Source organism: Emydura macquarii, unplaced genomic scaffold (genome assembly GCF_026122565.2).
Source record: "Emydura macquarii macquarii isolate MOO-44397 ecotype Brisbane River unplaced genomic scaffold, CSIRO-AGI_Emac_v2 contig_2694, whole genome shotgun sequence".
NCBI classification, from domain to species: Eukaryota; Metazoa; Chordata; order Testudines; family Chelidae; genus Emydura; species Emydura macquarii.
The window spans coordinates 451,111-473,303 of NW_027132831.1; the positions used below are offsets into that span (position 1 = coordinate 451,111).

The following is a 22,193-nucleotide window of genomic DNA, read 5'->3' on the forward strand; positions in this document are numbered from 1 at the left end:
AGCTATTCAGTTGTTTGTACTGAGAATACCTGTCTTTGTAAATGCCAGTGATAATGGTGATGTTGGGGCAGCGGGGTGGGAGTAGGGAAGAAATGAGGGGTTTAAGGTATATGCATCTCAGTTCTTTTTAAGTTAAATGACTTCTAGGGGACCTTTTTAAAGAGGAAGATTTTTGCACAAAATTAAGGTCTGTCCATCAGAAACAAGGGAGTTGAAAACGCTAGTGTAAAGAGATGCTGTACACATTGTCTATAAGTTCTGTGTTAAGTGTGTGTGATGCATAGCTATGGATCCGATTCTGATCTAATTTACATTAGCTTTACATCACATATATCTGATTCAGGGCAGAAAGCATGCCCATTTTATGACGAGCTGAACTGAATTATCAGAACTTGCCCTTCAGTGCTGCATAATAAGATGGAAGCACCTTGCAATGAGAGGTGAGGGATGAAGAGGATAATACTTCTTGCTCCATGGACTACAGGCTTGTTGCAAGCCTAGCAGCATTTTCCCTCTTTCTCTTGAAAGTTTCTATTCTTTCTTTTGCTTGGACTCTGGGCACAGAGTTTTTCTGAGAGCCGTGGTTACCTCCAAAATGTAACCTTTTAAAAATCTATTTACACTGCCCTCCACAGCTTCTCTTCCCTTCCAAACCATTTATTTGCTTCTATTTTCACAATAACCTCACACCACCAATTCATTTATTATGAGAAGTGTTAGGTATGAATTCTAATTTTATGTTCTTACCATTGTTAGTTCAATGAGAAAGTGCTTTGTAAGAAGGTCCTGAAATTCGAAACCGAACTGAAGTGTCACTTTTATTTTACTCCTCAGCATTCTGAGGTAAGAATGGGCTGTTGGTCTCGTTATTACATATCATTTCTTATTTTTATTACACTGTCTACTACTGGGCTATTAATGTCCCAGAGCAGGTGTGAGGGTAAGTGAATGGGATTCACAGTGGTGGAATGGATAAGAAACCTCAGGTCCAGGAAGATGAAAAACAGGGAAGAACTATTTGTGGATATGCACAGACACAGGCATAGAGACTCTGACCAAATGTTCTGGGTTAAAGAGAAGAAAACAAGAGCCACCTCTGACAGACAGGACAGGGCCAGGCAGAAGGACTAGGAGCTGAAGCAGGACTATTTCTGAAAGGAGAAGGAAAGGAGAATGGAGGGCAGACAGTTCCAAAGAGAAGTTTTCATTGTGTACAGAAAGGTTCAAAAGAGACGACAGAACGGCTTGCCCAACAATTTGCCTGCGACTGCACTAGTTGCCAGTGCCACACTTATTCAAAGCAATATTACAAATGGGACTGCCCCTTATCTCCAGCTCCCTCACATCCGTACCCAGAATGTTACATCCCTTCACCTAACAGAGACAAAGGAGACTGGAATCCCAGACCTGGCCTACACTATAAATGTATGTTGGTATAATTTCATCTCTCAGGGATGTGGTAAATCCCCACCCTGAGTGATGCAGTTATCCTGACTGTAATCCTATCTTCTCCCATTGACATAGCTACCGCTTCTCGGGGAGGCAGAGTACCTAAACTGATGGGAGAAGCTCAGTGAGACACACTGTATGAAACTAAAATACTATCTCTGTTGCCTATGCTTGTATAAATATGCTACTCAGGTTTGATGGTGAATGCTTGTTTGTGTATAATAAATTAGATTCTTGAAAAAACCCTTCACTTGTAAGTTTTCTGTCAATATCTGTTCTCAGATATTGCCAGAACATCCTTTGCTGCCTTGCTGCAGCTGACTCAAGGGCCTCATAGCTGCTTTCATAAGCGTCAGCTGCAGTCATAGAATCATAGAAGTTTAGAGTTGGAAGGGACCTCAGGAGGTATCTAGTCCAACCCCCTGCTCAAAGTAGGACCAAACCGAACTAAATCATCCCAGCCAGAGCTTTGTCATCTTCCTTACTGAGCAAAGAACAAAAGATGAATTCATTCTAGTCTCTGCTGTTGAGGAAAGGACTAGTAAGTAGCACCAGTACTCTGAGAATCAGGTAATTTCCTTGGAATTAAAAGCGTTTTTATGGGTGATCACTGTAGCTCTGGCTTTCTGTCTATTACATATTTGTAAATCTCTATATAAATTCACATTTGTATGTCTACACACACTATCTGGAATAATATTTAGTTCAACAAATACCTTTGTATTGTTGTTAGAGAGAAGGTGTCTTTTATTTAATTTGTCTTTTGCAACATTTGTGAGAACATGGTGCTGGTGCAAAGTTACATCCCTGTAGACTGAAGTGCTGTGTTTATTCATAGAAGAGATACAGCATATGCAGTGGCAATGCAAGTTTCCTCACTCTCCCTCTCCTAATGTGCCTTAACCCTGATCTTGGAGGGACCATTTTTAAGGCACCGGGTAGGTTAGTCTTTAGAGTCTGTTCAGTATTTGGTCTCTCTGCTGAGACTGTCAGCAAGAGGCCAGTTAGTATGTGTTGTAATCCTATATTTGTGATGTGAACACTTGAAATAGCAAGAACTGGACTGAGACCTACCAAATCATTTCATACAAACCACTCAAAAGCTATCTGATGGTAACAACTTTCTGTCAATTCTGAACTGAGCTGAGCTGGATTCAGTTTGGCTACCTAAAAGTGCAAGTTCTATATACAGGTAGCAATTCTGCTAAGCCAGCCAGTCCCTCAGGGACTCATTTACTTAAACTCTTTTTAAACACCAGGTAAGTTGAGCAGTTCATGCCTCTGGAGACAGTTTCATGTTTGTTATGCAATTAATTAGCAAAGAGTGTATTGAGAATGGAACTGGGAATTGGGAAATGTTAAATTCCATATAATCTTTTCTGTTCCTATGCCTGTAAAAGGGGGATAATAATGCTTATCTACTGCACTGGGAGCTTTGTGATCAATCAGTTAATATTCATGCTGCGCTTCAGAGCTGGGATCATAGACAGGAATTGCTATATTGCAAGATCAGAACAATGGCCCATGTAAAGTGCCAACTACTACTAGAATCAATTTATACTTTACATTGAAAATAATGCTGAAAGGTGTTTCAGAAGTTTTTTATAAATTTTGTTTTAGTTGGAATGGGGTCCTAGATTTTACACCCTTGTCCCCTTGGTTCAGTTTTATTGGAGGGGCTGTTGTGTGAATGGACTTGACTAAACCAGCCCTTTTATGGAGAAACATTCTTTCCATTGCTAACAGCAGTGCAGTTCCACCAAAAGGAGCAACAGTGGGAGTGCCAGTGCAAATAAGGAACTGGTTGCTGCTGGCTATTTTGCCACCAGCTTGTGAAGACCTGCCCTGATCCTGGGTGGACAACATAGTAATTAAAATGGCAACTTCCTGTATTAATGCTCCTGCCACAACTATCACTGATGGAGTTCACCAGTGTTAGCAACATTGGGATTTTTTTTCAGAGAAAGGGCTGATGTTGATACAGCCTTTGTGTCTATATGCTTGTGTGAATTTGTTTGGCTCTGAGCACCTTAACAACCCTACCTGTGTGTAGGTATAAGTCTGTGTGCACACGCATGTCTCTGGGTGTGTGTATGTTATATGTGTGAGAGTTTGTTCATATACATTTATGTAAATGTGAATGTGCATTTTTTTCTGTGTGGATCTGGATGAAGCATGCATGCATGTATTTATTTGTGTGTAACTGGGAATAAAGTGCCTCAGATTGTACCGATTAGTGACTGTCCATGTATATGTCTATGACAGTATGTATGTATTCTATCTGAGGTGGATTTACTTAGATTGCTTGCTTACAAGGTAGGGCTGAAATGTTTGGGTTGATCTTATTGATTTTTCAGTAACAATTGTCCTTCTGGTTGACTTTGTTCAATGATTTGCTCACTTTGGAGCCACTCCCTGAGAACAGGTGAATCTGCTTTTGTGCTGAGCAGGAAGAGAATAAAAATGAAATACAACTCTATCTGGGAATTTCCAAACTGCTGCTTATAGCCTTTAGACTTTAGACCAGAAGGGACCATTGTGATGATCTAGTCTGACCTCAGAACATTGCAGCCCCCAGTTGCATCCCCCTCTGTCTCTCCCCATCTCTTTTCCTATGCAGGGTCAAACACCCACCTGTCAATGAATCCCAGAAACAGCTCTGTTGAGTGTTTTCTGTACCAAGTGCTATAAAGCTTATTTGTGTCTGCAAGGACACAGTACAGCACTAACAATTGTGTTGAAATGCAGCAGCTGTCCACAGTCTGCTCTAAATCATGCAAGGACTTGCAGGATTAAGGCCCTAGCAGCTGTGTAATGATCTGTATGAAATGACTTAGTGGGTTCTCAGGGCCAGGCTTCTGATCATGAGTTTTGTGAACAGAGTCCCACTGCTGCAATACAAGTAGAGTGAATGAATGTACTCACTTTTCTGTTTGCTTACACCATTCATCACAGTAATTCTCTCAAACAATTTAGATATAATGGGCCAGAGCCTCACCTGGTGTAAATCAGTGCAACTCCATTGGGGTTATGCCATTTTGCACCAGTTGAGAATCTGGCCCCATGTGTGCATGACCAGGTATAGCTACAAAGGGAGGGTGGCACACATTTTTGTCTTTCTCATTTGACTCAAATTGCACCAGTGTCAGGGCTGTGATCAAGGCTTTCATGAATACTATCCCACTGCTATGTTGTGACCCACTCCAAGAGCACTGATCGAATTCTGATCTCCATTTTCTGCCACCCATTGACATTCACTATAGTCATTTTCTATCTCTGTTCACTCTTTTTTCTCTTTCTCTCTATCTCCTTGTACCTTCAATCTCAAAGAAAGAAAGAAAATTTAGAATGGCACCAGGAGCCCTTCAATGCACATATACATTCTCCCATGAGCAAACAGGAAAACACTTATATTCCTATAAAAACATTTGCATAGGCATAGGTTTCCCCTGAATATTGGTTGTAAATAGATGTTTGCATAAATATTCGCAGTAAGCAAATAAAAATGGATGACATTGTGGTGGACATCTGTTATGGACCACCAGACCAGGAGGATGAGGTAGAAGAGGCTTTCTTCAGACAACTAATGCAAGTTTCCAGATCACAAGACCTGATTCTCATGGGGGACTTCAATCACCCTGACATCTGCTGGAAGAGCAATACAGCAGTGCACAGACAATCCAGGAAGATTTTTGGAGAGTATTGTGGACAACTTCCTGTTGCAAGTGCTGGAGGACCCAACTCGGGGCCATGCTCCTCTTGACCTGCTGCTCACAAAGAGGGAAGATTTGGTAGGGGAAGTAGAAGTGGGTGGCAACCTAGGCAGCAGTGACCATGAGATGGTCGAGTTCAAGATCCTGACAAAAGGAAGACAGGAGAATAGCAGAATATGGACCCTGGACCTCAGAAAAGCAGACTTTGACTCCCTCAGGAAACTGATGGGCAGGAACCCCTGCAAGGTTAATATGAGGGGGAAAGAAGTCCAAGACAGCTGGCTATATTTAAAAAAAACAAACCTTATTGAGGGTTCAGGAACAAACCATCCCGATGTGCAGAAATAATAGCAAATATGGCAGGCGATCAGCTTGGCTTAACAAAGAAATGTTCTGTGAGATTAAACACAAAAAGGAAGCTTAAAAGAAATGGAAACTTGCTCAGATGACTAGGGAGTATAAAAATGGTGCTTGAGCATACCGGAGTGAAATCAGAAAGGCCAAAGCACAATTGGAGTTGCAGCTATCAAGGAATGTGAAGGGTAACCAGAAGGGTTTCTACAGGTATGTTAGTAAGAAGAAGGTCAGGGAAAGTGCGGGCTCTTTACAGAATGGGGGAGGCAACCTAGTGATAGATGATGTGGAAAAAGCTGAAGTACTCAATGCTTTTTTTGCCTCTGTCTTCACAGACAAGGTCAGCTCCCAGTCTACTGCACTGGGTAGCACAGAATGGGGAGGAGATGAGCAGCTCTCAGTGCTGAAAGAACAGGTTCAGGACTATTTAGAAAGGCTGGACATGCACAAGTCCATGGGTTTGGATGCAATGCTTCCGAGGGTGCTGAGGGATTGTAGAGCCATTGGCTATTATCTTTGAGAACTTGTGATGATTGGGGGAGGTCCCAGACAATTGGAAAAAGGCAAATCTAGTGCCCATCTTCAAAAAACGGAAGAAGGAACATCCTGGGAACCACGAACCAGTCAGCCTCAACTCAGTCCCTGGAAAAATCATGGAACAGGTCCTGAAGGAATCCATTTTGAGGCACTTGGAAGAGAGGAAGGTGATCAGGAACAGTCAGCATGGATTCACCAAGGGCAAGTCATGCCTGACCAACCTGATTGCCTTCTATGATAAGTTGACTGGCTCTGTGGATGTAGGGAAAGTGGTGGACATGATATATATTAACTTTAGCAAAACTTCTGATATGGTCTCTTGAAATATTCTTGCCAACAAGTTAAAGAAGTATGGGTTGGATGAATAGACTATAAGGTGGGTAAAAAGCTGGCTAGATCATTGGGCTCAACGGGTAGTGATCAACAGCTCAATGTCTAGTTGGAAGCCGGTAAGAAGCAGAGTGCCCCAGGGGATCAGTCCTGGGACCAGTTTCGTTCAACATCTTCATTAATGATCTGGAGGATGGAGTGGATTGCAGCTGCAGCAGGTTTGCAGATCACACTAAGCTGAGGGGAGTGATAGATATGCTGATGATAGGGATGGGATACAGAGTGACCTAGACAAATTGGAAGATTGGACCGAAAGAAATCTGATGAGGTTCAGTGAGGGTAGGTGCGGAGTCCTGCACTTAGGATGAAAGAATCCCATGCATTGCGATAAACTGGGGACTGACTGGCTAGGCAGCAGTTCTGCAGAAAAGGACCTGGGGGGTAACAGTCGACAAGAAGCTGGATATGAGTCAATAGTATGCCCTTATTGCAAAGAAGGCTAACAGCAGATTGGGGTGCATTAGTAGGACCATTGCCAGCAGATTGAAGGAATTGATTATTCCCCCCATTCGGCACTGGTGAGGCCACATTTGGAGTGTCCAGTTTGGGAACCCCTCTACAGGAAAGATGTGGACAAATTGGAGAGAATCCAGTGGAGGGAACAAAAACAATTAGGGGGCTGGAGCACATGACTGAGGCTGAGGGAACTAGGCTTGTTTAGTCTGCAGAATACAAGAATGAGGGGGGATTTGATAGCAGCCTTTAAGTACCCGAAAGGGGGCTCCAGGAAGGATGGAGCTAGGCTTTTCTCAGTGGTAGTAGATGACAGAGCTAGGAGCAATAGTCTCAAGTTGCAATGGGGGAGGTCTAGATTGGATATTAGGAAAAGCTTTTTCTCCGCTAGGAAGGTGGTGAAGCACTGGAGTGTGTTACCTAAGGAGGTGGTGGAATCTCCATCCTTAGAGGTTTTTAAGGTGTGGCTTGACAAAGCCCTAGCTAGGATGATTTAGTTGGGGTTGGTCCTGCTTTGAGCAGGAGGTTGGACTGGATGACCTCCTGAGGTTCCTTCCAACCCTAATCTTCTATGATTTTCTGATGTGAACATGGTCAAATTGAACTTAAATTAGAATTGAACAGAATCTTTTATAGTGTTGCCATGCAGGCCGAAACCTAAGTGTTTCTCATGACTATGCTAAAGAAGTGTCAAGCAAGATTCCTCAAGAAGTTTTGCAAAGTCAGGTTGAGAGAGACAATAGAGAATTTTTAGGCAGCAGATTTGATATTGCTTATAGAGCATAAAATATATCCTGGTTATAACCTATTTTTTCCAGCTGTTTAAATTTTTTTATGTTTTATGATTAGCTGTGTTTGCAAAAACTATGTTTGTGTTTAACTCTTATTTTAACTGAAACCATAAGAAAGGACTATATGGAAAACATAGTATATCTCACAGCTGCATAGGAAATATTAGTTATAAAGGTAACATTAATGTTTAATTGGTTAAAACTATTGTTTTATTCCCACACAAACTCAGCGGTTAAAAAGTTACACTATTGTGATATTTTGTTATGCTGGAAATTTAGAGGAAATGGAATATATAAACCATTGACAACAGGATTGACCTTTGTCAGTGATTGAATGGTACCAGTCATGTCATTTGCCACAAATTGCAATTTGGGATAAACATCTTGTCTATAAAAGTCCACTGAAAGTGCTGAAATGCAGATCAGTGTGGGTTGGGAAGCCTGGTACTCCAGATTGGTAAATTAACCATTTCAGTTTGTGCTGTTTGATCTTAGCTGTCTAGTCTTTGATTAATAAACCAAATTTGAGCTTTACCAATTGATGTTTCAGTCAATAAATAATCAAAAGGATCCATTATTTACAAGAGAAACATTTTTCATTATTCACTCTATGTGTAGGAATTACAGCTATGTTGTCTTGCAAGGTTCATAACATCCTATGCCAACTGACTCATATGCTTATATGTTTCATAGTTTTGCCAGTAAGCTGACACATACCTGGAAATGTTTACTAATATTGGTATTGGAGCTGTTGCAAATTTGTTAGTAAGAATTATTGACATGGTAAATAGTCACATGCCAGAATATCACAAATGTATACACGATAGCCCTGTCTTTGGAATTCAGGTGAGAGAATTTAAAAACAGATAGAATGTGAAATATGTACAAGTAAAAAAAACAGAGTTGGGCCTAAGCAATTATGAATAATAAAAAATAGCCAGATGATGTCGCTGTTGCACAGATGATATTGTAAAGTTATAGGTATGCTGTCACATTATTTGATGGTTCAAATACTTGTAAATTGATCTTTTAAAAGTGTGGATATGCAGCCAAACAACTATGATAAACAGAATTATTGGTATAAAACTGTACCCTTGCATATTATACAGAATTACAGCTATATTTGTCACACCTAGATACTACAAAGCATCATGGCCAGACTCACCAGTACCTGGCTTTATGGATCTCCAGTAATACAAAACAACTGTAAATCTGTATTAATGGGATGGTTAAACAGGGTTTACAGCTGCTTTGCAATGCCAGAGAGCACAAAGCAACAGGTATATTGGTGACTCTACTCTAGTATGCAGGGGTGCACACCTGGTAGTTATAGAAATTTCCATGCATTGTACATAATTACAGGTGTAAAGGGTCTCACCTAGGGAGTGTGTGGAATTACAGGTGTAAAGGTGCATATTTGCGTATTGTGCAGAATGTCAGGTGTAAGTGTTCTCCAGTGGACATTAGAGAGAATTACAAGTTTAATGTATCACATTTATGAAGCTTCCTTACAGATCTGACTATGTCTGTAATATGGAATCAGTACTAGAGACCTTAATAAGAAGGCTGCTGTTTCTTAATATATGTTCATAGTGCAATAACATAGATCCTGGCAAGTGCTCTGGTCAGGATTGACAGGTAGAATGGTGTGACATATTGTATTGTGCATATGCGTCTGATGTTTATAGGTCTGGAGATAAAAGACTGACTTATTCTGGCATCCCAAATAATTTTAAAATATAAGTCAACTAATGGCTCTTAACTTGTGCATGTGTGCCAGCCTGAGGAATGAGAGGTACCTGAGTCTCCCACATGGCTTTGCAGAACAATGTCTTAATAACTGTTCTCTGCTCTTGTTCTGAGATACCATAACCAGAAATTGATTCTGGCTATGCCATATTAGTCCATTAACCCCTAGGTGTTCATGGCTCTCCAAGCCTCAGATTCTCTGAGCTGCTTCCTCCCACTAATGTGAGTGTGGATTTGAACTAATGACCAAGAAAGTGAATAGCATAGCTTCTCACTCACTTGCCAGCAACCATCTGATCCTGCCAGTGTTTTTATGGTAACGTTCTTCATATCTGTGCAGTGGAAATTCCAGTGGTGAAGGATATGCTCACATCGATCTGATGATGGCAGGGGACGTAAGGAGACTCAGACGGATGCTACTGGAATGCAACAGCAGTGACAAGTTATGTGGTAAGATTCAAGGCCACTGTCTCTTTTCCTTTTATTTGTATGTGTTCAGGTCTCACTAACTGAGCAGCAGGACCTGCTCAGTCAAATGTGAGCCACATTCACCTCCAGAGAGTGATTTCATTGGGTCTCCCCGGCAGTAAGTCCCAATGTGTGACCTCTTCCTCACACCTGCCCTCATCTATTTTGCCTTTCCATCTGAGTGTATTGATTTTTTCACTCAGCATGGAGAACAAATAATATGTTTCCAGCACTGGTGTATAAGGCTGGGTAGGAAGGACAGGGGAACGATGGATGGAGAGTTCCTGTTAAGCAGGAGGAAGGTCCCGATCAGGGTTAAGAGGAAGGTATAATAATTTCACTAGGGGCTCAATTTTATTATCACCACAGAGCTCTGAATCAACCCAAATCAGTGCTGTTCTCACACCAGTAGCACTGGCGTATCAGCAATAAACAACACACAGACATTCTCATTAGGTTGTCTTGCAGCCGCAGGCTTAGCAGCCTTATCTGTTCTGGTGCAGTTAATCAGGGTTGACCTTGGATGGCATTTGATGGAAGAGTTATAGAACAGTGCCTAGAAAAAATGGTGATGGATATCTAAGGGGCTGGGCTACACTACAGAGTTAGGTTCACATAAGGCAGCTTATGTTGATCTAATTATGTCAGTGTACACACTACAGCCTTTCTCCAACAGATGCAAGTGGCATACTACACTGACATCATAACTCCACTTCCACGAGAGGTGTAACGCTTATGTCGCTGTAGTTAGAGCAACAGAGGGTATGTCTACACTGATGGCTGCAGTGTAGACCTGCTCAATCGATCAGGAAGTCGACGTACTAAAACCACCTCCTCAAGTGGCGCAGCGCTGCGTCCCCCTGAGTGCAGTGCAGTGAAGACACCACGCAGAACAGAAGTACAGCAGTCGATGGGAGTCATGCAAGCTACTCTGTGTACTTTGCGTAACTCCTGTCAACTGCTGCCGAATCGCCAGGTAAGTGTAGACTGAGCCACAGTGTCTGTGTGGATATTGCCTCCCTTACATCTGCTGTTGGCTGTCTTATCAGTTTTAGGGTAGGAGCCCGAAATTGACAAGGAAGTGGGGCAGGTAGAACCCAGCTGTTCCCTGCTCGCCTGGAGAGCTGGGTGGCTGGACCCCACTGGGCTGGGAGCTTGTGGGAGACAAGAAGCCCAGGCAGCTTTGCTTGCTCCCCAGATGAGAGCTGGAGTGAGAAGCGCAGGTAGCTTCAGATTCCCACTCTAGCTGGGAGCCGGGATGTCAATCACTGCCCCCAGCTGTGAGTCAGAGCAAGAAGCTCAGTGGCTTCACACTCCCCCGCACCCCACCAGAGCCCCCAGTCTTGTCAATTTCAGGGCTCATGGAAATTGATATGGAGCGGTGAAGTTGACAAAGCTACTTCGTGGGGCAGCTGAACCCTGCTCCATGTGGGTTAGAAGCCCTGGGCAGCTTCTTCTGGTTCCCAGGAGATAACAGGGAGGGGAGAAGCCCCAGCAGGGAGTGGAAGGGGGACAGCCCTCCTCTTAGGTCAGTGGAAGCACACCTGGTGAGAACACACACCACCAGCCAAGGAGAGCAGTGTGGACATGAGGCTGTAAATTAATCTAATATAGGTCGACTTAAGTTTCTATGATAGGCAGCTAGGCAGACTACCAAGGGAAACCCAGTGCTGCAAGAAATGCCATTTGTGACTCCTTAGGGGAGTCTGTTCTTGCTGAATCACTACTGAAGTCAGTACTCCTACAGGAGGTTAAGGGACATCATCTTTTGGTTGCGACACATAGATGAGGTCTTGACCACATGTGGTCTCTAAAGATCCCATGATACTTTTCAAGGGACCAATAGTGTTAGGTGCCAAGCCATCAGCCCTTGTTAATGTCATTGGGAGTTGAAGGTGCTTATCACCTTCCATGAAAATGGCAGCATCCCAGAGTGGTGTGACCCAAGTGAGTAAGAATGTTAACCCCAACATTCTGGCCAAATTCCAAACCAGTTAATTTACCCTTTCTCCCTAAAATCCTACTCTTGTGTTTTAATGGGAGAAGTCATTCACTTCACCTCCGTTACACTATTGTACAGCATTGCTGACACAGAATGGCTGGCAGGCTGCACCCCAGAGCCAGCTGCCTTTCATTGATGAGTGATCCCTAAATGTACTGGCTAACACTTTCAGTCTTCATATACAGCTATGTGGCAGGGAGGCATGACCTCACCCTAGCAAGGAGGAAGCTAATGAGCTCTTTGGCCACACACCTGCAAGGCTTGCTCTGCGTAGAGGGAGAATCTTAAGAAGGGAACCCCAATCTAAGGGTTGGTAAGTGGGGAAGACTACTGTGCCTCAGAGACAGCTGATTACAGAAATAGATTAGTGAAGAGGGAGGCAGTTATTGACCCAACTGCCTAAGGGACTGTCTGGATCAGGTACAGAGTGGGTTTTTGCCAAAAAGGAGTGGGGGTCTAGGGAAGGACTCTGACCCTGATCAGGACAATAAAATGTCTACAGACAAACTGGACCCCAGAGGAGTGACAGAGATTTACCCAAGAGACAGAACATCTTGTGTTTCCCTTTTCTTTCTTTTGGTCTTCGCTGCCCCTGGAGTGGGGGAAAGGTGTGTGTGTGCGTGTTGTTATATTTGTAGAGATATTCTTGTATACCCCAAGCAAAGGTAAGAATCTGAGAGTGTCATAGGAAAGAAGCAATCCAAACTGTGGTCTGGGGGGGATTAAAGGAGACCCCATCCACCACAAGGCACCTAAAGAAGTGGCCTGATATTCAGAGGTGCAGAACTTCCATTGACTTCAGTGGGAGTCTTAGGTTCTCAGCACCTCTGGAAATCAGGCTAACAGTTGATAAGGTGCTTAGATACTATTGCAATGAGCACAGCAGGGATAGATTGCTCCTTCATGTTGAAAATTGCTAGTGTGGACTATTGTTATGGAGTTGTACAGACTCGGTAGAGCATGAGAGTGTTGTACACCCTATGGTCCCTCTGGCAGTAATGGTTACGCCTTGTTTCCCATTTTCTTTTTCCATTGACAGTGGTGCGTGAGTACCAGACTGAAGTCATCATCATCCCAGTCCTCTTGGTGGGTGTCTTTGTTATCCTGTTAGGCGTGATCCTTTGGCTCCGCTATCGAAGCTGGAGGTCGAAGCAACAGCAACTACCCAGACACCAAGGTAACAAAGGGGAGACAGTTGGGTTCAATTGCAAGTCTCTCATTCCCACCCCCAGGGCTGTCAGGGACTAGGAGAACTGAAGAGTCTGAGCTTGGTATTCAGTGGCCTTGTCTACATTAAGAAAACTGGAACCTCTAGTTCCCCACTAGTACAGCTCCACCAGTGGTAGCAATGATGGAGGTTGCAGCACAGAGAGGATTCAGGTGCTTAGACCTCTGTGAGCAGAGGTAGAGGATATAGTGGGAAAATCACTCGAGACCTTTCTACGCTATAGACCCAGCCCATTAGTTAGCTCTCTGCATTGCCATGCAGAGGACATGGTTTCAAGCTGTAGTCTCTCACTTCCTTCAGGGCCATGGTAGGGTGGGCACAGTGCCACCTAGGGGTCAATGCTCTGCATTACAGAGGACCCAGGTTCAGGTCCCATGGTGTCCTATGGCTAGGAGCACTGTGAGACTGGGTTGGCTGGCATATGCAGCCTGTGTGAGAGTCACAGGTTTGATTCCCAGTTATAGAGGCCAATTCCCAGGAGTCCACTCAATTGTGACTGGCAACACTACAGAATCGGCATGCATTGCAAAGTGGTTAAAGCAAGAAACCCAGATTTGAGTTTGTTCTGCTCTTTGTGCATGGGTATAAAACAAGTACTACCAGTCTAAAGTTATTTGGTATTTATTAATTGATATATATTAAGGGAATTAAGAAAGAACAAAAGTAAAGTTTCTAAGGACACAGTGTGTCTCTTCTTTGTAACAATCTGTAGCAATTCTGAGAACAAAATGGCTTCTGCATCTACCCACAGGCAGAGTTCTTAGATATATAAAGATGCAATACCTGGAAAACAAGGGTTTCGTAGTTACATACACCAGAAATTTCAGGTCTCAGTTTCTCCTGCCTCTCAGTCAAGTGAGGTGGGAGTCTTGGGGAACCAAAGTCCTGTGCCTCCTTGTTGGCTGACCTAGCTGAGAGCAAATAAAACTTCCCCACCTATTATTCTGAAAAACACAATAGAGTGTGAGCCAAAGGAAACGGTTCATGGCCAAGGGCAAAATGTAAAAGAAGAAAGTTCTTTTATCTCATGTGGCTTTTATTTTTGCAAGCAGCAGTTGCCCCACTGTCAGCAAAGGACAAGAACCAGCAGGAGCCCAGTGAGTCAGGGAACACCTACATCCAGCTGAGTGAGACAACTGTGGAGAGTCTACTAAGATCTGCAGCCTTGACTCTGAAGGAGCTGGAGATACCACGAGACAGACTTACACCAGGGTCCTTGGAGCTGATACACAATGGCAGTTTTGGGGGCATCTACAGAGCAGAACTGGGGACTGAGAACCCTGGGAAGACTAAGACAGTCATCCTGAAATCCTTACAGGGTAACAGAGGTGGCAGGAATGCTCCATTTGTATACACTTCTCTGTTATCTGCTTGTGTGTATCCACTAGAAATTCCACTTTCTCTAGCTCTGAGTCCTTTTTTCCATTCTTGGTGGTTGCCCCTTTCTCTGCTCTGAGCTACCCTAATCTCTTGTGTGCATCCCACAGTGATTCCTTTCTCTCTCCCTCTACTTCTCAGTCTCTCTCTATGGCCTTGACTTCACTACAGAATTTGATCACATTTGAACATGCGTGTAAAGATGTGAGACAACAAGATGTTGACCACAATATTGCATTCACTGTAGAAAATCACAAGTAGTGTTCATCATCATGTCAGATAGTCATGGTTAAGCTTTGGTTTTAGCAGGATTTAGCACGTTAAAGGAGGTTGCATTGCATGTTGAGAATATTTAGTAGGGTCTTTGCTCTTCTTTGCCTCCTTGTGGTGATACTGTCTTTTTTCTGGTACTTTCAGATCCTGCCGGACCCAGGGAGGTGAAGGATTTCCTGGGAAGGATTAAGTTCCACCAGTCCCTTGGTCGTCATGATAACATGGTTGAATTGATAGGATGTTGTATAGACCAGCTACCTCTTTATATAATCCTGGAGGATGTGTCCTATGGGGACCTCCTGAACTTCCTGTGGACCTGCCGCAGGGTGAGTTTGAGGAAGTGAATAACGAAACCAATTACCATGACTATCCTCTACCTCTGTCTGTTTCTTACCTACATCTATTGAAGAAGATATCCATATCATGTGTGGTTCTTTTAATCCATCCATCTACAGGCTTCTCTAATTATCCCTCCGTTCATGATACAACTCCTGCTTATTTATGTATATATATTTCCACCTAGCCATTCCCACCCGTCCCATTTCCCCTTCCTTGCCACTTACCCAGCAGCTATCCCCACTAGATCACTCACCTACTCCACCAGCCACCCACTCCTTCTACTCATCCACCTCATCAGCACCTTCCATGTATCTGCATCAGCCCTTCAATTGCTTAACACTGTTCACATCTTTACCTCTTCCATGTTTGTGTTTGATGCAGTACCTGAGCATTATAAATGTTCTTAAAGAATAACAATCTCAATCAAGGCAAAAAATGCCAAAGTGCCATTGGGGTGCATATGAGGAGTAATGCCTGTAGTAGGATGGAAGGGTTAGATAGATATGGTATCATTGGCTGAAGCCAAAATCTCATTAGAAAGAAGCATCATTCCCCCTCTTTTTCTCTGCTGTGGCATTTGTTTAATGTGCTCTCTGCTTCTCTTTCTCTAGGATGTAATGACCATGGATGGTATCCCGTATGACCTCACGGAGAGGCAGGTATATAAAGTTGGGCAGCAGGTTGCAGCTGCTTTGGTAAGTCTCAAAACTGCATTTATATATTTCCTTCTTGATTCATTTATCACAGTATGGAGAGACAAAGAAAGAGAAACCCACTCTAACATCAGAGGCCAACCTGGAGGAACTTCATTCTTTCAAATTTATAATCCACGAAAATATCATCTGTGCTAGATTTGAATAGGAAGCAAAAAAGTTTTAGTTCCTTCTAGATCTGATAAGACACTATTACTGCCTGTTTCTATTAATCCTTGAAACAGGTCAGGAATTACTTTCATTCAAGAATCTGTAATAGCACAAGCTGACATTTAATTAAAAAAACTAGTTTAAAAATGAAAGTTCCCAAGAAATAGAAGAGTTTCTCTTAAAAATAAAAATGGAGGAAGGATGGTATTGTAGTTAAGGCACTGGATTAAAACTCATAACATCAGGGTTCAATGGCCAGCTTTGTCACAAATTTAGGCAAGTAATTTAATTTCTGTCTGTATCAGTTCCCTGTCTATAAAATGGGGACAATAGTATGTCTCTGTAAGTCTGTAAGATTGTAAGTCTATCCTCTGGGGCTGGAGTGTCTCTTACTATGTGTTTGTACAGTGCCTAGCACAAGGAGGGGCTGATCTTAGTTGATGCCTTTAGGCACTAGTGTAATACAAATATTTCACCCAACTAGAAAAAGATTTGTGAATCTCACAAATACAATAACAGTACTGTACAGAATATTATTAGAGAAACCCCAAATGCCATTCTCTTTGTCCATCTTTATTCAGGAGACATCCTTTAATTTCATGAGTGAAGGTGCTGTAGCAAAGAAAAGGAGAAGCAAAGACAAAAGCAACAGGGGAATGATAGGAGGACAATGGGTTTCCCCATTGGTGGATTTTCCCTTTCAGTAGGACTGGATTCCCTCACTGGATGGATTCACCTTCCCACTTCTTATTAGTTAGAATAGATGTTCCCTCTCAGTGGAAGAGAAAGGTCTCTCGATTAGTGAATTTCACTCTTTTGGCAGATTTTCTCACCGAGTAATAGTGGGTATCTGCTGACTGGTGGATTTTCCCTTCAGTAGGAGCAAGGACCTCTATTGGTGGATTTTCCCACCACCTTTGGTGGATTAGATGTTGCCCCTGCTGGTGGATATTCACCATAGGTGGCTGCTTTCAGTGGTGGTAGGTGAAGTGAGTTTCCTTGGGAATATTGCATGGAAGGCCAAAGGGCCGAGGGAAGGATGATAGGTCTTTGCATGAAGTTGGACCTTCTTGGTCTAACCACTGGAGATATGCCTCTCGTAAAAGCTCCTTGTGGTATTATGCAGGTGTGCCAGATACACCCACCTCCTGGTTGGTTGTCAAGGGCCCAGATCACTGTGGTTCATTCACCCATTGGTGGGGGCAAAGGGCATAAATTAATTGAATTTTTCAGTCAGTTAAAAAGAAAAACCACTGACTCTTCCCCTTTTTCCAACTTGCCAGGATTTTCTCCAGCAGAAGAAGCTGTTCCATGGCGATGTGGCAGCCAGAAACGTCCTGATCAAGTATGACTTCACTGCCAAGGTCTGTGGGCTGGGCCTGGCCTATGAAACCCAAATCTATAGCACCAGCTGTGTCATGCAGATTGTGCCACTTAAATGGCAAGCACCAGAGCGGCTACTAAAGAAACCTCCCAGCATCAAGGCAGACATGTACGGTTTGGTCTGCAGTGAAACTATATCTGGCTGTCACTTTCAGTTCCTCACACAACGCTGTTCTCCACTGTAGAGCTCACCCTTGCTTCCAGCACTGCGCTCCACCTGGCAGTTCACCCCTTCCTCCCTCTACTCACCTCCCCAACTCACACTCATATTGTTATCACATGTTTAAATTACTATCTTGCTTTTTTCAATTGCTTTCAAGCTAAAGATGGGAATAACAGCTGCCAGTGAAACTGACATTATGTTTTCTTGCAGATGGTCCTTTGGAATCTTACTCTATGAGATGATCACCTTAGGTAAGGAGAAAAAATAAAATCCTAGGGAAAGGAGGCAGTGCCGAGGGATGGCTCAGGCTAAGTCTCAAACTTGAATGCTTACAATTAGGCATTTAAATAAACAACTTGATTTCTTTCAAAGGTGTGGATCATCCACTGCTCCTTTTGGATTTTCTGTCAATGGGATTTACCTCAGAAAACTTATTTAGGAGCATAAATATAGATTCAGGTGCCCAATCTTACGCACCCAAGGTTGAAAATTTTGACTTATGGGCCTGAATTACACTGGCAGTGTGGCTACAGAAAAAAGATGGGCTATAATCTACTGCTGCTGCATGCAACATCAGAACCAAGAGAGTGTGGCAAATAGCCATCATGTCTTTTTTGTCAGATGGTCACCTCTCTTTTCTAGGAACTGGACTGAGACCTCTACAACTCATTTCACAGGGACAACAGAACAGCCTTCAGATGAGAATAACTTTCTGCATCTACTCATCTAGCATCAGAAAACTTAAAAAAGAGAGGCTCTGTACCCTAGTCCACGATCCTCCTGAGGCATCCAGTCCCCCTAGTTAGTCTGGAAGTATTGCCCTAGAAATTAAAGATTCCATATCCCATTCTTTAAACTCTGTTCTATCTCATTCCGACAGATTCCATTTCTGATATTAAGCACATTTTTAGACGGGCCTTTCAAGCAGTTCTATTTATATCCCCAAATAAGGATGAAACTTAAGCTAGATCTAAAAATGCGCATCTCTTTTTGTGTCCTGAAAAACATGGGAAAGAGAGAGAGATAGGAAAGATCAAAAAATAATAAAGAATTTAAGGGATTAAAAAACTGCAGTTCATGTGTGTGGCCACCTTGTGTCACCCTTATTCCTCACCTTCTTTTCTCTATTCCATCTGGTCCCTTTATGCTGCACAATTCCACACTGTGGTTTAGGGCTGTCACTTTTGAGGTGCAAAAAACCAGGGACATCCAAACCATTTCATCTGGGACAGAGACCTTAAAGGAATGATCCTGGGAAAACCTGGGCACATACCCAGGGTACTATAGCTACAGATGTTACCTTTACTCTGTGCCATTAACCTGTCCAGCCCCCAGGTGTTAATCTTTCATGACTCATCACTTAGCATGTCTCTGAGAGGAAAGGAAAGTTGGCATCAGACCTTCTCTAGTTCATTTGTAATTGGAAAGGATAGAGGTCTCATGTAGGAGCTGGAACCTGGAAATCATTTTCCCTGATAGTTTTAACTTTTGTTGTTCATTTTTCCCTTCCAGGGGCTCCACCATTTCCTGAGGTGCCACCTTCTGATATCCTGCAGCACCTTCAGAGATGGAAGGTCATGAAGAGGCCCTCCACCTGCCAGCCAACTATGTAAGAGGCTTTCTCTTCCAATCTAATCTGAGTGGTGGGGCTTATATTTTGCTTCCATCTCAGAGTTGCATAGAGAAGCTCTTACTGCAGCGGTGAACCCCTCTTACTAGTCACAGAATTTGTCACACCACCTTCCACTACTTGTAATCTGAAGTAATCCCTTACTTTTTTGTTGCTACTGGTGGCGGTGCTTCTTTTAGAGCTGGATGGCTGGAGAGTGACAGCTGCTGGCTGGTGTTTTCATGTTGTTTGCGGTGAGGGAAGACTATTTTATTAATCCTGCTCCCATCCTGCCCTGCAATATCCACTCTATTTTTATTCTGCTCCTGCTATTATGGCAGTGGGTCCTGCGGGACCCACAGGATCCCAGTTTCTTTTTTCCCTCTCAGAGAGCCTCTTACACCCCACCCAGAGGGGCGCACTTCCCCAGTTTGCACACCACTGTCTTACAGTATTTACAAACACCTACAAAGATCACACATTGTCCTTTCTACTGCTTGCTGGGGGGTTTCTTCTTTTTTCTGTCTCAGTCTATATCTGTAATATTGCATACATCCCTCAGCACTTCACTACCAGAAAAATATTGACAGACAGGAGAGGAATTCAGAGAATGCTTAAAGGAGTATAGGAAAGATTAAAATAGAAAGGTTAGGAACCAATAGGAAAGGGATAGATAAAACAGAAAATATCATAATTCCACTATATAAATCCATGGTATGTCCACACCTTGAATTCTATGTGTAGTTCTGGTCATCGTTGCTCAGAAAAGATATATTAAAACTGGAAAAATTACAGAGAAAGGCAACAGAAATGATATGAGGTATGGGACAGCTTCCATATGAGAAGAGATTAAAAAGACTGGGACTGTTCAGCTTGGAAAAGAGACCTTTAAGGAGGGATATGATAGAAGTCTATAAAATCATGAATCCCTTTTCATGAATCATTTACCCCTTCACATAACACAAAAAACAAGGGTCACCCAATGAAATTAATAGGCAGCAGGTTTATAACAAACACAGTGAAGTACTTCTTCACACAATGCACAGTCAAACTGTGGAACTCATGGCCAGGGGATGTTGTGAAGGCCAAAAGTATAACTGGGTTCAAAAAAGAATTAGATATGTTCATCCATGGCTATTAGCCATGGTGATCAGAGATGCAATCCTATGCTCTGGGTGTCCTTAAATCTCTGATTGCTAGAAGCTGGGACTGAGCGACAGGAGGTGGATCACTTGATAATTGCCCTGTTCTGTTCACTCCTTTTGAAGCATCTGGCATTGGCCATTGTCAGAAGAAAGTCTACTGGGCTAGATGGACCATTGGTCTGACCCAGTATGGCCATTCTTATGTTCTTAGGTTCTCTATCTTGAGTAGATAGAACTGACTGGATTATTTGTAGGATGTAAATAGTAAGGGAGATTCTCTCTTTTATCAGTACCAAAGTAAATAATGTATTGCAAGGGCTAAATTGGATGAAAGTGAGTAAAGAGAAAGTTGAGGCTGGATATCGGGGAACATTAAATAATAGCGAGGAACTATGGGACCGATTTTTAAAAATGATACTTAGATGCCTAACTCCCATAGATTTCAGTGGGAGTTAGGAGTACCTAAATACCTTTACAAATCAGGCCCTATCAGACTGTAGAATAGTCTTTCCTAAGGAAATGGAAGAAGCCAGTTATTTGGGACACTTAAAACTAGGACTCAAAAAAAGCCCGGAGAATAGACTAGGCAGCAATCATTTATTGGCTGGGGAGATGTGGGAGGATGGAAAGGATATGCTCGGATAGAACTCTTTAAACTCTTTGGAACGCTACTGTATGAAACTTTGAATGTCCCAAAGTCTCTTTCCTTCTCTTGATGTCTCTTCTTGCCACTTTGACCTCCCATCTGTCCTGTTGTGCTGTCATTCCATCTGCTCTACCCCATTTGAACCTGGTTTTCTTGACTCTCAGAAATGAGAGGAAACGTCCAAGCAGTGATCAGTTCTTCCAAATGGTACAGGAGCCTCTTGATGATAACTTGTCCCTTCCCTGAAGGAAATAAGAGAATTCTCCCTTAAATGATTAATGATTCATAATACCAAGTCTCCTAGCGGTACAGAACCTCCTATGCTGACATCAGTCCTGAACAAAAGAGCCCTTTGGTATTCAACAAGGAGTCCTAGTAGCTCTCTCAATAAGGAAGACAATGGTAAGACTTAAAGAACATAGCCCCTCCCGCCCATTCCATTCTCATCATTAGGTGAATTCTAATACTAGCAAGTGTGCAGATTTCAAAGGTCCCTTATGCATGTGAGATCAAGGTGTGGTTTCCAGAGTTTTCAGTGAGGGGTTGGGATTATTTTGTAGCATAATTTTGTCCTTGTGTCTCATTCTTGGTTTCTCACCACTACAGGTATGGTATCATGAAGTCCTGCTGGCAGTGGAATGCAACGGACCGGCCCTCCCCCACACAGCTGATCCAGCGCCTGCAAACAGCAGCCAAGAGCAGCAATGACCAAGTGGTGCTGCAGGTGCCTGAGCTGGTGGTGCCTGAACTATATGCTGCCGTGGCTGGCGTTGATTTGGCGAGTCTCACCAGGGACTACTCTGTGCTCTGAAGCATGTCTCCATGTACTAGGCAGGACTGGATCTCTAACTTTACCCCTCTTGGGATACGAGAGACTGACCCCCCTGGAACTCAGAATGGAGTGTGTGTTGGAGGGGTTCCTCTAATTTTTTTAAAATGCAGAATATAGTTAAGAGCGTGGGAGGTTCTGAAATAAACACTAGGATCTGGAGGGGACTCCCAGCTTGCCAAGTCCAATCCATGATGACATCGGAGGGACTGGAACAAGGATAGGAAGTGACCCAGGGAGTGCACTTAGAGGTATCAGATCCTAGGCCCGGTACAAGGGCTACTGTTTCAAAGGGGCCTGACTTGGAACCCTGTGGAGTAGGGTGGGCCTGGGTTCCTCTACTCTCCTCTCACCCCAGTAGTTACCTGAGCTATAGCTGCTAGGTGAGGCGTTCCTTGGACTCTCACCAATGGACAACACTTCCCTGAGTTA

At 43.2% G+C, this 22,193-nt stretch overlaps 1 protein-coding gene across 1 annotated transcript; it reads left to right on the plus strand.

Moving 5' to 3' along the window:
* Positions 1–417: 417 nt before the first annotated feature.
* Positions 418–21,921, plus strand: STYK1 (serine/threonine/tyrosine kinase 1). Its single transcript, XM_067565686.1, has 10 exons — positions 418–440; positions 9,777–9,886; positions 12,946–13,083; positions 14,187–14,453; positions 14,929–15,110; positions 15,735–15,818; positions 17,270–17,478; positions 17,743–17,783; positions 19,045–19,141; positions 21,539–21,921. Exons 1-10 carry the CDS (start codon positions 418–420, stop codon positions 21,741–21,743), a joined length of 1,356 nt encoding a protein of 451 aa, XP_067421787.1. The 3' UTR covers positions 21,744–21,921.
* Positions 21,922–22,193: the final 272 nt, after the last annotated feature.